Source organism: Pagrus major, chromosome 20, assembly GCF_040436345.1.
Source record: "Pagrus major chromosome 20, Pma_NU_1.0".
In the NCBI taxonomy this organism is placed as follows: domain Eukaryota; kingdom Metazoa; phylum Chordata; class Actinopteri; order Spariformes; family Sparidae; genus Pagrus; species Pagrus major.
The window spans coordinates 6,343,234-6,359,753 of NC_133234.1; the positions used below are offsets into that span (position 1 = coordinate 6,343,234).

General features: G+C 38.3%; 1 protein-coding gene across 1 annotated transcript in view; it reads left to right on the forward strand.

The window, feature by feature from the left end:
* The first annotated feature begins 3,220 nt into the window (after positions 1-3,220).
* The window catches only part of abcc3 (ATP-binding cassette, sub-family C (CFTR/MRP), member 3), a 68,506-nt gene continuing 55,206 nt past the window's right edge, over positions 3,221-16,520 (forward strand). Inside the window, exon 1 of the mRNA XM_073489075.1 lies at positions 3,221-3,484. Within this exon, the coding sequence (XP_073345176.1) occupies positions 3,449-3,484 (36 nt within the window). The 5' untranslated portion in view covers positions 3,221-3,448. The remainder of the gene's footprint in view (positions 3,485-16,520) is intronic.

Below are 16,520 nucleotides of genomic sequence, written 5' to 3' on the forward strand. Positions count from 1 at the left end.
GTCTTTTCACTATGATCCCAACAGTTTGTAACAATATTTCCATCTCAGATTTACCATTTCTCAGCCAGACTATTAAATCAGCAACTCTGAGAGCATGGTGGTAATTCCACAAAGTCACAAACTCCACCTCAGCACCATCTAAATATTGAAACAACCCTGATTTTTTAAGCAACAAGAAACCAATCAATTTCCACTCATGGTCCGAAAAAGGCATCACACAGTCCCAACACATCTTCCATAACAATACACTGGTTTCATTTCACCACCTGGTCCAGAAGTACAGCATCAGGAGCAATGAGGTTTTGGAATATTCACAACTAAAATCATCTGTTCAAAACATATGCAACATTAAAGTTACCACACTAGAACTTCCCCCCTCGAGCTTCGGGTTAATTAACATCTCCTCTTTAAAAAAAACTGCTCTCCAAAATTCACAGAATAAAATTTAAATCCAATAAAGCACCATACAGTACATACCATCATTAAAATAGGAAAAAGACCTGTCCATTGCTCCTTACGTTGACTACTGGAACCAAATTTGCAAAAACATCTACCTCATGACATGAAATGCCAATGTACAACTCATACAATATAAGATACTTCACCGGACAAAACATTTTTGAATATTGGATCCTCATCAGTAATTTGTTCAAGCTGTACGCAAAACAACCATGACGGCTATATTCATGCTACCTAGCATGGCACACCTGTTCATTGCTTTTGTTCATTCGTCACTTTCAGTCTTCCTGGGCTGCCCTTTCATCATCTCTTTATCCCCCTTACTTTGCCTACTGGGTGACATATCATCCCTCAACCTAAACAAAACAAACCATAGATTATTCCTCGGAGCGATATCTATGGGCAAGAAAACAATCCTCATGTATTGGAAATCAACGAACAACACACATATCACACGGTGGAAAAACTAACTTATGGATCACTCCATCTCATCTCTCTGGAAAACTGATCTACTTCTGTACAAAGTCTTTACACACACACACACACTACATACATAAAGATAAGGAATTCAGAAAGGAGACATTGACCCACAATGCTATGAGAATAGTGGTAACAACAATAATAACAACAATACTGATCATAATATGTTTATACATATATCTTTTTATTTCATTTCCTGTACTGTATTTATAGCATATAGTATAGTATTTGGTATATTTCTTACTTTATACATTATGTATGTTTTTTGACTCCTTTTCTTTTACTACTATAAGTAGTAGTCGTAGTAGTAATATTATCATTATTATTGTTGTTGCTGTTGTTTACTATTTTTTACTAATCTATTACTATTGGTTTTATCAGTATTACTAGTATTGTTGCTATAATTACTGCTATTATTCTTATTCTTCCTATTGTTATTTATGTAAGACTTCACATCATACATACATAAATACATACAGACACACATACATATATTCAAACATGCATACATACTATACAACTATGTATTTATTCATTTACATAGTGTACCTTTATCACTCCCCCACCACCACAAATACAAGTTCAACTGTTGGGGCTGTTCTCAGCTCTGTCAATATTGTGTATTGCAAAAAAAAGAAGAAAAAACGGCTTGACAAAAATGCAGTGACAAAATTGCTTAAACTTTAAAAACAAACCTGCCCAGAGCACCTGGTGCTCTACTAATTTACGCTGCCTTGTCAAAAACTGCTACCTTAAAGCAAATTGATAGTACTACCTCTCTCCCTTAAGGATAATTTATGCTCCCTTTATGTACTAAAATAGATACATCCATCGCAAAGGATATAAGTCTAACTCACCACATACTCACTCACTGACATTGATGTTAAGCAATACATCTGGTTAAGGGCAGCTCACAGTCAATAGTTTCTAACAACAACAAACATGACAAAGGTGGATAATGCACCTGTTCAGAAAAATTACAGTGAAAGCAGCTTGGTAGACGGTGGTGTTTTGTGAGGCCATTTAAAACACTGCTATGTGTCAACAAACATTCTTTGTCATGTCCTATGGTCGTCTCGTGTGAACTATTGGCTACACTGCCCTCACAATTTTCAGTGGTAATGCTCCTTTTAGTCTGTAACCGTACAGTAAGCTTTTATGCAGGATGCGGACTTGGCTTTCCGTCTGTATCGGTATCTAATGTTGAGCACAAATCAGCCTTTAGATGTGACAAGTAACACATCTCGATAGGTAGCAAGAAGTGAACAGAAACACAAGATGCAGCTTCCCTTAAAGAGCTGTAATAACCCCAATCTTCTCCTCTTGTTTATCTATCTATCTATCTATCTATCTATCTATATATATATATATATATATATATATATGTATATATATATATATACATATATATATATATATAATATTTATTATTTATCTCAGCAAATGTGTTGATGACCTGATCACTGTAAGATGGCCAAGATCATTCCCCAACCAGAAGGCCTGGATGAATGGAGGGCTCAGCCAGAAAAGCTGCCGTTCGGTCAGGTGACAACGAAGCATACATCACCACCAGAGCAAGAGTGAAAGCTGGTATCAAGGAGGCAAAGAGGAGACATCAGCAGAGACTGGAGAGGGTGGTGGTCCACAGAGAACAATCTACTGCTCACCATCACCAAGGAGTTTATTGTTGATTTTAGAAAAAAGGGAGGCAAAAACACACACCCCTGAAAAAGAGCTCTATTGCTCTATTGCAAAAGGTACAGAAGTATCCACTGCCATACCACCAGACTACAGAGCAGCTTCATTCCACAGGCTGTGAGGCTCCTGAACTCATCCTCAACACTCCATTGTCTAAAATAGATGTAGCAGGACTCGAGGACTCAATTTTTATTTCGTTTTTTAAAAACCTTGTTTAAAAAATGTACGTTCTTATGTGATAGTGTCAACATTACACAAGGGATGGGACTTTGCTTCTCTGTTGACCCTTAATTAATTTATTGATTGAGGACCACGAGGAACCACCAAGTTCCACCTTAGACATTACCTATTGCTATCTCTCACGTGCAAACTGTGATATGACTCATCAACAAACTGCTGAGTCATGGTGTGTGTGCATGTTAAAGTGAGGGAGAGAGAGACAGAGAGAGAGAGAGAGAGAGAGAGAGAGAGAGAGAAAGGGGTGGGGCCTAGTAAACGGATGCCCCGCCTTGCCATCACGACAGCCTCCCATAGAAATAATTCTTCTCCTGCCCCAACTTACTTTTCAATTCGATTTTCAGCAGAGCGGAAGAAGCGGACCGTTTCCTGTCGCTTGACGGTCCACGCTGACGGCGGACACAGAGACCTGAGGCGCCGACACAACACATACCTGTCTGTGTGGCATGTGACTGTCGGCGAGCGTGTTTTTCACGCAGAAAGGAATAGGAAAAGTGGTCGGCCAGAAAAGGGCTCGACCTGTAGAGAAGACACAGAGCTCTCCGGTGGTTCCCGGTATCCCGCCGTGACGGAGATGGAGAAGCTGTGCGGACCGGAGCTTCCCTTCTGGGTGAGTACGTCACCCATCGCCGGTGTCGGCTCCGGTGGTTTGTCATGACTGCTGCCGTGTATGTCACAAGATCTCCCATGGCCTTGTGTGTACTTCGGGTACTACCTGACAAGGTTGTACCATATTATGTCATGAGCTGCTTTTGTTTTGTTTCCGGGCAGCCATTCAGAGGTACACCACCGGCCACGGCGAACCATAAATAACCCACTTAATAGCATTTACTGTGTTAACGAGCTCTCAATTAATGTCATGTTAAATTAGGTGGTTTCGTTTGGTGTGTTAAGAAGTCGCACACGGCTGTTCTATCCTCGAGGAAGGACAGTCATGTAGTAAAACGTCAAACACAGCTTAATATTGATACTGTTTTAGTATTTATGATGCACCTCCGACACGATAACGACCGTAAACTTATCTCAGAGTCAGTATACAGTAGCTAGACTAAGCCCCTCTAGGAATAATAAAGGGATAGCATAGTAGATGACAAAAGCAGAGAGTAGGAAGTACCGAGCCTAATAAAACACACCACAGTCCCACTGGGAATGTTTCTGTATGGTGATAAAAGCTCATACAGTGGGCAGAGGGCCCTTTATAGAGATATCATAGGAGGCAAAATCCCCATCAAGAAATTTTAATATCACACTCTGTTTAATTATACGTATCGTACCTACAGGCTAGTATAATGAGGTTACTAATCAGTAGTACCACAAACACACAGTAAATCCCAATGGGAATATTATGGAAGTTTTGGATTTCTTTCACAGAGACCCACAGTAGCACTCATAACACCATGTAGACTGCCTGGATGGTGTCGCTCTATTAGAGTTATCTGAGGTCATGTTCGGTATCCTTTTCTCGCTGTGGTAACACTAATGTGGCTTTAATCTTGCAATGGTTGTTCTAGCTCTGTTGCAATTGTGTATTCCTACAGCTGTAAACCATATCAAGAAGTCCTACAGTTCACATATATTAATTTCTTTGATCCTGAACATCACAATTTTGAGAACTCAATTGCTGCAAGGTCCTTGATAACTTTTTCAATTTTATGTTGTTGTATGTTTGTGTCATGTGACTATGGGGAAGTGTCATTATAGAGCTGTTGCAGTGGTAAATCACACACAAGGGCTGGGCGGTGTGGAGAAAACATGTTGAGAAAACATGTAATGTGTAAATGTTGTGATTGGGATGTGAAATGTGACCAAATAGTGGTTTATCATGCAGATTCTGTGTGTCTGTAGTTTGTGCTGCATTTATAAATACGATATAGTTTACAGCATACTGTATTTACAAGCTTATTTAACTTAAATATCATATATGAACATGTATCATTACAACTATATTCAGCATGTTGAACATTCATTGATATCCTGATACATCAACAAAAAAGTACACCCAGTCATTATCTCTATACTTATGTGTATGCCAGAAGTCTGTAGCTGCTTCAAAGTAAAACCCTTCCTGTGGTGCTTCCATACATCATGCCCTATCACTTTTGATTGTTTCTTGGACTTTGAAACGCTTATACAAGTCATTTTGACATCCTAGACTTCTGAATATATGTACTTCACAATATTCACACTCCTCTTAGCTTTGTTGTGGTCTCCATGAAAATATCTGTCTTTTCAACAGCTAAATGCACCACTATTTTCACCAACTAGTTTCTTACTCTGTAGAGTCTGGGTGGCTTGTTTCAAATTAAACACAGTCAATTTTATCTCTTAAGATACAAAAATTTTGATTTGTGTTTTTAATGTTAAAACAAGGAATAAAAAAAATCAAGGTCTTTCATTTGTCCTTTTATAGCACAGGGTTGATCAATGAAATGTAAGTTGTAGCCCCTTCATGCTAGACACACAAATATGCATATGCATAAAATACAATTACAATAAAATAAAACAATATAGTTATTTATATACATGCTGTGTATATTCATACATATGTAAGAAATTATACAGTAGATATGCACATATACACCCAGAAAGTAATTATTCTGTGGTGCATGTTTTGAATTCATATCTGGGGGAAGATAAACTGTACCAACAAAGTTGATTATGTAGTCCGTATTAAGACTGCAACCAATGATTATTTTAATTATTGATTATTGTGCTGATTATTAATTGATTAATTGTTTTGCCTATAAATGTCCAAAAATCAAAAAAAGCACTCATCCAAAACCCAAAGCCTCTTCATTTACTATCATAAATGGCAAAGAAAAGCAGCAACTCCTTATATTTAAGATGCTGAAACCAATAAGTGTTTTACATTTTTGCTTGAGAAATTACTTAAATATTAATCAGTTATCCAAATAGTTGGCAACTAATATTCTTTTAGATTAGTCATCTAATTGAAGAAGTACTAGTTCGCATCTTAACATTAAAAACTAAGCATAATCCAATCCTCATTTTGTTGGGATTATGTTCCTTATGAGTCCTGTGTTCCCTGTAAGCCATATGTGCACAAAACAGTTTCTGATTTCCTGTCGCTGTGTCAGCCTCAGTCCCTTTTTTATTTGTTCCATTTTCCTGTGACCAAACATTAGCCAGGAGTTGGCTGGGTAGTAGGGCTGCATGACTCACTGTAAAACATCACAGTCTCGATTCATACATCTATGCGGTCTCCTTTCTAGTTGACAGCGATTCACTTGCCTCCATTTCCCTATGCAATTGACATTGTTGACTTGTTGATTAATTCAACATTTAAGCATACAACTCAATCATCTGTCTCATTTCTCTTCCTCATTCACAGTGCTGTCAATCTGTGTTACCATAGTAACCTGACAAGCCAGCACGTGTAGGACAAGCAGGGAGGAGGCAGTCAAAAACAGTTTAGCCAGCCTCAATGTTTTTGCTAATGTGAGTAAATCTCACTCTGCCTTTGACCCCAACTTCACAGAAAAGCTCTGGCAGCTGCTGAGAAGCTCTGAGGTGAAGCACTTGTGCGGTGAAACAAACAAATGCTGGATGTGGGTTTTGACATTAGCTAGGTAGCGAACTTAATGCTATGTTAACAGAGGGTTGCCTTCACAGCTAACAACAAGTTTACAACATGTATGGTGATAAAAGGACAACAGTCATCAGTAACATCTAGGGTTCGACTTCTGTCTGTGCTATGATGTTTCTGGCCTAAACACATATGAAAATTAGATGCTTTTGTCACATCTGATGAACATAAAGTTAAATGAATCACAACCACGTAAATCTCTAAGATTACATTATCAGAAGCGATGCCTCCCTCCTCCTCATCACAGGGCTTTTCAGTATTTAAACTTTATTACTTAGCAAGAAAGCTATCAGTTTAAAGTTATTGGTAGTATGTGAATGCCCTGTAGTGCACAGAACTTACAACCACATGCTGACATTGGCTTTGGCAATGCATGTAAGCGCAAGCGTTTGTATACAGTGTAGAGGTACATAATAAATATTCATAGTATTCTAAATTTGAGCATTCAAAATTTGAAAATAATGTGAATATTGAAAATAATAAGAATGAAATTCGAATGGGATTACAGAGGAAGACTGACAGCACTATGATACAGTGTATTACCATATCGTCATAAGTTCCCAGTCCAGCACTTTGATATATGTTGTCTTTACTTTCAGCACTATGATATGTTGTCCATTGAAAGCCCTGGAGACAGCAACTTTATTTGAGTGTCTAGTGCAATAAATGCTTTTGTTAAAAAAAAATAAGAATCCTGTGAGAGAATCGTGTTCTCAATTCTCAGGGAGAAAAATTGTGATTCACATTTTAGCAAGAATGGTGCAGCCCTACTGGGTAGAGATGCAGCTTTAGGTCCATGCTGTGTAGCTTAGCTCTTATTGTGGCACTTTTCTATCTCTTCATGGGGCGATCACAATGTTTGTGGTCCAGCTTGTCTGGTTGGGTGGTCTTGATGCTGTTGGCAGTGGTCGTCTCAAGGTCTGCTGAACTAAATCCAATCACCTGAACTTCCTTTTCCAATGCAAATGAGTGCAGTGATAGGCAATACATGCTTCAGCAGTAAAGGCAAATAAAATAACAAATAACACCATTATGTTCATTGGAGCAACAGGTTAAGGTACCACCAGTGCCATGTTTTGCGTCTATGCTATTTAGACTTTAAACATCACAACACTTTAAACTGTCTGTCTGAAGGTTGAGAGGCTTTTGTCCCACACTGCCATGACAAAACCCCTATGTGTACCAAACTCAAGAGCTTTGAGGCACTTTGTTGTTTCAAAAAGGGTTAAGACTGTGCACCTGATTTTCCACAGGCTGCATATCACACTGAGAGCTGGCTTGTTTATGGGGCCATCTGAGGTGACCCAAACTAGTTGCTGCTGTTTATATCCACTTGAAACAAACTGGAGGCAGTTGTTATCCTCCAGCACTCAACAGTGTGTATTCAATGCGAGTCAATGTGAGTCAGGTTATGGGCTTGGCCAAGGACTTCATTTGCAATGTCATTGTTTGTAAAAGGTGTTTCATGTAACCTACACCTTTACATCTAGCCGATTGCTCAATCAGTCTTTACATAAGGAAAATCTACACGTGTCTTGTCCAGTACTCCTTCAGCAGATTTATTAATAAACTTTCAAGTGACAGTCTGCATGCACTCTTTATGAAAAGAGGGGTTGAAAGCCCTCCCACTCTGCAAACAATGGCAGCTTTAATTTTATTCACTTCACTTTCATACTTGACTGACACAAGATCAGGATAAATTATGTCTGATTCAGGTCACTTTGATTTTACCCCAAAGCATACCAAGTGTGAGTGACTAAAACTGAATATTGGATCTGATGCTGATACCGATATTAGGCAATAAGAAAAATATGTCATGGATATAAGAGCATTATTCTTCATATATTTATACATTGTCCAAAATAACATCAGTGTACTAAACAGTAAACCTAAATTGGAATAAATACTCGTAAGTAGTGTGTGTGTGTGTGTGTGTGTGTGTGTGTGTGTGTGAATGCTGATATGTACTGATAGGCCAATATCAGCTGATGATATCAGCTGCCTGACATATGGGTTAGACTCTACTTGAAAGTCACTGAAAAGTCCTTGAACTGATGAGAAATAGTGGTATCAGATTGTATTTGTGAAGTATAAGGCTGTCAAAGGAAACACTTGTTTTTTAATCCTTATTGAATACCAGATAAGAGCAGCTATGAACTCTTGTTTTTATTATTGAAAAAGGTGGTGCTTATTTTAGAAATACAAGAGTATCAAGTTTTTGGTCTTTTTATTAATGAATAATTTACTGTTGAATGACTATCAATTAGTCATCTAATCTCTGCACCAGTTACACCATAAGTGCAAATATTCAGCATCATAAATATGATCTATATCCTGTTCTGATGTACTAACAGTAAGAGCCTTTCTTGTACAATGTTAGGGCTGCACAATTAATCGATATATTATCTAAATCGCAATACGGCCAAGTAAAATGTCTAAAATTGCAGAGGCCGCAGTTTTTTTCTTTTAAAAAGGTTAAATATGTGACAAATCAGCATTATAATAAGGTACTGTAGTGCTGCAGAGATGCCCTGGCCTACAAATATTGTTCTCTTCTCTTCTCTCTTCTGCAATTGTGATTAAACATCGTGCAGCCCTATCATCAAATGTTGATAGTAAATTATGTATTATTGTGATATTAAGGTAAAATATTGTGTGCACTGGCTTTCTAGCTAGGGATTGACCATTACGTTTTTTTCAGGGCCGATACCAGTACCGTTTATTAGTAATCTAGGAGACCGATAACTGATAATTGGAACCAATCCACATTTACAGGAAAATAAAAATCTTAATCTCAAACTGGAGAATAACCAGTGATGGAATGTAACTCAAATAATATGCTTATGTATAATTTGGAGGTACTTTGCTTCATTGTGTCCATTTTCTGCTACTTAATACTTTCACTCCACTTCATTTATTTGATAACTTTAGCAAGCACATTCAGATTATTCAGTGCTGATCCGTGATTAATCCTGACAGCAGAGAGTGTTGTGGATGCTGAGACCACAGAGTGGTGACCACTCACAGAGAAAGGCTGCTACATCAGATCCAGTGAAGTACAACATTTTTCAGTTTTTTATATTTCACTGGCAATCAGACACAAAAAACACAGATACCAACAATCGTAAAAATGCTGAATATCAGCCCTGACAATCGGACAGACCGATAATCGGTCCGGCCCTAGTACTGGTTGTGCATCTGCATGTGTTGTACAGGATGGGTTAACGTGTTACTCATCACAACTATTAACTGGATGCTTTGGCTGGGATGTGACTTGCATGTTGCATGAGTGGCCAGCTCTGGTGGCCCTGCATTCAGCATGCCAAGTGCACGCTTCCAAACTTGCGACATCTTTGGCAATGTTTTGGTTGATAGGACTGCACATTTTAGAATGGCCTTTTCTTGTGACCACCTCAAGAATATGTGCAATGATCATGCTGTTTATTGCATCTTGATATGCCACACCTGACAGGTGAATGAAATATCCTGGCAAAGGTGAACTGCTTAATAACACGGATTTTAACACTTTTTTTTTTTTAATTGAGCGAAATAAGCCTTTTGTGTGCACAGAAAAAGTGTTGGCGCTTTTATTTGAACTTGAACAGGAAGGCATAGCAGAAGCAGAACAGACAGACACGTAGTACACACATTAACAGGCTGATCTAAGGCCTGTTTATGTGCTGCATTATATGCCAACAATTCAGCCTGTCAGCAGCAGCTTGGATTAGAATTGTGTGTTGCGGAAAGGTGCAGCCAGTAGCCAAAGTACCAAGCAACATTCACTAACTGAATAAAAACTAGGATCAGATGAAATCAGGAAAGGCAGAGTGATAGAAGTACATTTTAAGCACAGATTTGAGAGAAGCCAGCCATATTTCCTCCGTCAGGGTGTTGCAGAGCCTCAGGGTCTTCAAAAGCTCTGTCCCCCAAAGTCTTCAGCTGGGAATGTCTGGAATAGATAAAAGCCCCCCCACCAGTGAACCTTAAAGTGTGAGCAGGGTCATACAGGAATACAATATCAGAGGAATACTGAGGAGTCAGACCATTTAGTGCCTTGTACAGATAGAAGATACCTGTTTAATCCGGTTAAAAGCCTAGCAGCTGAGTTCTTTATTGTCTGTTGGTGGTCTGCATTTTTAGGCATTTAAAATGGATGTTATAGTAATCCAGGCATGATGAGCTAGAGTCATATAAAATACATTCTGTACCTTTAAATCTTTACATACTGTAGTTTGAATTCTGGCAATGTTCCTTTGTTGAAAAAAACATGTTTGTACAAGTTTTGTAATGTGCTGCTGAAAGCTTAAATTTAAGTCAAACAACATTTCTACACCAAGATTTCTAGCAACAGCTTAACGGCTTAATGTATTTAGACAGGTACCAAATAGATGGCTGTATTTGAATGTTTGTGTTGCTGGAGCCTCTAAGAAGAATCTCTGTTTTGGCTGAGTTCATTTGAAGAACATTCGGAGACATCCAGTGTATTACTAGAGCCCAACTGATGTGAGTCTGGAAGTGGATTTTTGCAGCCAATGCCAAGAGAATTTTCTGTCTGAAGACAGTATTGATGATCCAAAGTACTGTATTCAATATGCCCAGCCATATCCACAGTCTATCTAATCAACTGCTATCGATTGCGTCAAAAGCAGCACTCAAGTCAAGCAGTATAAGATTGGAACGAGTCAGCATCATTGGTCATTAAGAGGTGTCATTAGTGAATTTTAGGAAGAGCAGTCTGTTATGATGGAAACTAAAAAAGAGGAAGCTGTTTTGATTGAGGAAGTCAGAGAGCATGATGACAAGGGACGTTCCCAGCTTCCCAGTAGTTGAACTTGAGAGTTGTGAAACTGTCTCGTTTGCATCTTACAGCCCTGTGACAAAATGTTGATTAAAAACTACAAGTGTATGCAAACTACATGATGTCAATGTGGCAAGTCAAATTCCTTTCAAACCTTCAAAACATGCGTGGTCCTTTTCTGTTATCTGCATCCTACAGTAAGGCTGCTCTGTGATTTATTATCCTTACAGTCTGCAAAGTCACTTCCCAGTCACTTCCTGTGTGTCCCTGCAAATTCTAAATCATAACTTTTTGTCCACTCTGAAAAGGAATGTCTATCCTATCATTCACATTTAAGGAATGCGGTGTCTAGTAAACTATAAAGTATGCAGAAAAACACAGATTTAATGTTTTCCATGTCAGCGCCAACATGGCCAGCAGCAATTCCTGTCCTCCTGCAGTCTTTACTGTCGTCGGCCCCACATTCATACGACTCGACAGTTTTTTAGTCTAACATAGAACAGATGGAGAGCCTGATATAATTTATTTTCTCAAACCTTGAAATACACTAGAAAGCATAAGTGAAATCTGTCACCCCCACACAACCATTCCATTTTGCATGGAGGACACTCTAAGTCAGTCATCATCATTTGAGGGCAACTTCTGCTGAAAAGATCGAAATCCTCTTAATTACCTGTTGTACGTTTACGTTAGATATGCAGCAGCCATACATGCGCGACAGACTTTAATTAATGTCATGTTTTTCAATGTAGAAAAAGAGAGACTAACATTACATCAGAGACATTTTTTTCATAAAGTAATTCTCCACTCCATGAAATACCTGCCACGCATTACTCTGGCCATGGGGTTAGAAAATATGGGCTGATGTTAAATCTTAATGGACTGTTCAAATCAGTAATGTATGAGTCACTGAGCTATGTACAAGTGTTCAAATTAAGTTTTGTCAGAGTAATTTAAATTGTCGTAGACATGACGTCAGCTTGCTGCCAATGGCTCTACCACTAATGATGTCTCAGTCAATTATTGTCCATAATGCCCACTCACAGTATAGGTCTATATCATTCTGTGACATGACATCCACAGAAAAGGTTCATAGCAGATTAAATTTATGCGAGCAATGTGATAGGTTTAGATTGTGTAACATCTTGAATTCAAGGCACTTTTGAGTACAATGTGAAATTCTTAAAGCTTGGAAGCTGGAGAACATGGATTTATATGGCTTGTGGCCCTGACAACACACAACATCAAGTCACTGAAACGAAAGAGCACATGCAAACAGGAGCAGAGAATGAACTGAATCAATGTATGTGTCGAAGGTATCCACACTGTCCAAATTGTTGTTGTCTGGTTTGAGTCTGAGTTGAACTGTAATTTTTATGGATCATTTGGAGGTGAGGGAGAGCCTGTTGCATTCTTGCCTTTGTTTTCAAGGAGGAGCTGTTCAATGTTAAAGGTGCTGTTTGTAAGAGAAGTTGATTTTTTTAAGTCTCGTTCCTAGCTCATCAAGTAATGACGCATTTGGGATTGTAGGACGGGTCGGCTGCCATCCCAAAGCGTTGAGTTGGGAATGAGACTCAAAAATCAACTTTTCTTACAAATAGCACTTTTAAGCTTAGTTTTTGCAGAGAAATTCACCAATTATTTCTCTTCATGGTATTTGAGTGGCTGGTTCCAGTCTGCCATTCTTGTTTTGAACACAATGTAAATATTTTTATAAAACTCCTCTAGTGGGACACTAGTTGGGGCTTGTTTTTTTTTTTTTTAATCTTGGGGTTGTTTGTCTGATTTTACTATTTGTTGGCCCACACTACTGATGATATCATGATACAGTGATTCTGCGATAATTGATATATTGCAAGACATACAACAATACATCACGATATCTGTCAAACTGAAGAATACACAATGCCCGTAAAAAGGTAAAGTGCAGGATTTCTCTATTTATTCACTGCAATTTGGTGTCAGTTTCCTAGAATTTGACACAAACTGAGATGAAACACTGAACAAAAAGTGCATCAAGTCTTAGCATAGTGCCTGTTACAAACACACTGAATGTAACTTGTCAATGTCCACATGTGCCATCACATAAACTGGCAAAAGTCCAAACTGTTAGAAAACAGCACAGTTCTACAGCAAAGCAAGTCTGTAAGCTAAATTAACAGAACCATAGAACTATGAAAACAAATAAGTGTAAAAAAAAAAAAAAAAAAAAATTCTTTCAAAATTTTTTTTAATAAAATTACAAATTTTAGTGCTTTGCAAGCATAACCAACTTTTGGTTGTAAACCTATCCACATTTTATGCTTATACTTTTTAGAAGCTTAACAAACTTGTAACACATTTTAGTAGATAAACTTAAAAAAGCTTTGCAAAGTTGTTTTTTGTATATCTGGACACATTTAACTGCTTATAAACTTGTTTTATATATAAACCTGGAACATTTCAGAGTTTACCAGTTTGCTTTACATAAACCTGAGAAAATTTCAGTGCCTTGTAGTAATTTGTATTATGTAAACCTGAGCACATATCCGTTCATCCTCAAATTTGCATGTTCTTCTTCCGGAACAGCAACTGATCAGCATGCTCAGAGGTGAGTGCACTTCTCTGAGCTTTGATAAGCACAGGTATGAGTTTCGTGCATCCGCCTGGTTTGCGGCACGTAGGAGTACATTTCCCACTCATTATCAATAAAATGGTCAGTGATTGTCACGTAGGACTCTGTGGCCCGTAAAGTCCATTCATCACAGGTGAGCTCAATTCTCTATGCAGACTGTAGTGCATCCTCCAACTTTCCTGCTTTTTTGGTGAAATATTTTCTGCTCGGTATTTCATACCTTGGTTCCAGTGCATTTGGCAAAAACCTTTATTTTTTCGGTCAGGCTGTACATAGCAAGGCCCTTGCAACTAAACCCAGTGATGGACTTTGTAATACTGGCAGCCCTCGGGGGCGAGAAAGGTAGCTTTGCCTTAAACATTGCATTCACTGCTGCAGGTTGACTTACAACGTTAGCATTAATCACATTCTCAACAAGGAGATCAGGGTGGTGGCATTGCAAGTGGCTTTGCACTTTTGTGGTGTTGCCCGTGTACTTTTACTTGAGAGTTCTTGCATATCGCGTAGTCTTTATCGATTTTGTTTGTTCTATTAAACGTGGCTGGGGCATCACTTAACGTAACTTTCTTCACATTGATGTCCGCCATTATATCTTCCTCTTCTCTGGCCAATTAACTTCCGTTCAAGTTTCTCTCATTCATGTGATAAGTGCCACCACGAGGAGCCATGAAGAAGTATCGCTGGGGAGTCAAATTGGCAGGGAAAGCCTTATTTTCTAAATTAAAATATCAATATTTGGTGCCAGCGTATCAATACTCCTATCATACGAGGAAGGACGACAATATATTGCCTAACAAATAATTGGTCCCAGTCCCACTTTAGTTATTATTACTGGGTCCGTCATAATTATTTCACATCAGAGATTCTGTTTGTCATCTGCTCAGTGGTTTGAAGGGGCCATAGAAAAAGATGATGTTGGCTACTTAAATGCACCAATCAGACTTAACCAGCATTTGAATCTAAGTGTGATAACAGTGGCAGGGTTGTTGATAGGCCATTGTCAGTCCAATCCCACACATACCTGACTAAGTTCTTGAGTTTTCTAGTGTTGAACCCTTAAAAAATAACACCTAATGGGCCATGTCACCAATTTCCTACATAACATTCATTTTGCTCATCACAAGAAGTAGTACTCAACTAGGATTGTGCTGTTACAGCCCTGCGCCTCACCCTTTTCATCACACCTTTTGTTGAAGTTTCAGGTTACAAGTGTAATGATAACTGCCTTGAAGTGAGAGTGAAAAAAGGCCAGACACTCTGAATTTAGTAAGAACTACAGTTTGTTAAAGACAGCTTTTCTCTTATTTTTCATGATAATTATCAGTAAAAGTCTGTTTTGTTTAGAAATGATGGTAATTTCTACTAGTTGTCATTTAATAGCTTTCCTTTGATATGCTTCTCACAGTCATCTCTTGACTACTAAGGCTTCTTGTCACTTTTCATATTTAATTATCAGTTTGTATGTGAATAAATATTGACTGTTGACTTTCTCAAGGCTCCACAAGCTTGTATTTGCAGTTATCAGTTCATTTTAAGATTGCATTGGTAAGCTCAAACCTTTTAGGGCCACAACTATGATAAGCAACAATGAAGAAAAACAGCCTCCTTATCAGATGGAAGAATGTGAACAGGGAGTGAGTTTATGCAAGAGCCACATTCTTCCATAGCAACCAAACAGCTTACACAATTTAGCATTTATTTTTTCTTGTGTTTATAAACTGTGTACTGTACAGAAAAAAACAAAAGTGTAAATAGCCATCATACGAATAAGAATTGTTTTATATGCTCAAATGAACATTGCATTTGAAGCAGAAATTAATTAAACCAGGTCTCATGTACATTTAGTGCCTTGGCCACCATGATAAGTATTGATGTGATATGGGTGAACAAAGAAAAACTCTTTGTTTCGTATGGTCAGTCATTAAACATGGGATTTGCTCACTGCCTCCTACCCTGTGTGCAGTGGAGGTAATTAAATCCTTTTAAATTTGAAATTTACTTTCTCAGTACTCTGTTCCATGCTGCGTGAGATAGGTATTGTTACATGTAGTGTGAACACAAGTAATGTGCTTTTGGCAGCAGGAAGTAAGGAGAAATAAGAATGGAGGACATTTAAGTTATTGTGCTGCGCACACATTTGCAATGCAAACACTGCCGCAGCCATTACTGCTCACAAATATATAGCAGAGGCAAAAGCCAGTAATGAAAATGGAGCATTAGTAATGTCCTTTTTGGCTGTAGTGTGATGTCTTCAGTTAAACTGAATTGATATCTTTGAATAATTACATTTTTTTTATTGTGGTTTTGCTTTCATGGCTGTGGTACCACTGGTGTCTCTTTATTTATTTAAGTCATTATATACAGATAGCGGAGAGATGACAGTAAACAAGGGAAAGAGGTGGGGAATAACATGCGAACATGCTTTAAATGCCTAGAAAACTGGGGAAACAACTAGCCTGGCTCTGTTCAGCAGTAAGTCTATAACTAACATTTGTTACCTTCGCTAAGGAGGTTATGTTTTCACCCCTGTTGGTTGGTTGGTTGGTTGGTTGGTTTGTCAGCAGGATTACACAAAAACTACTGAACTGATTTCCACTAACCTTGGGTGGAGGATGGCCCAGAATAGA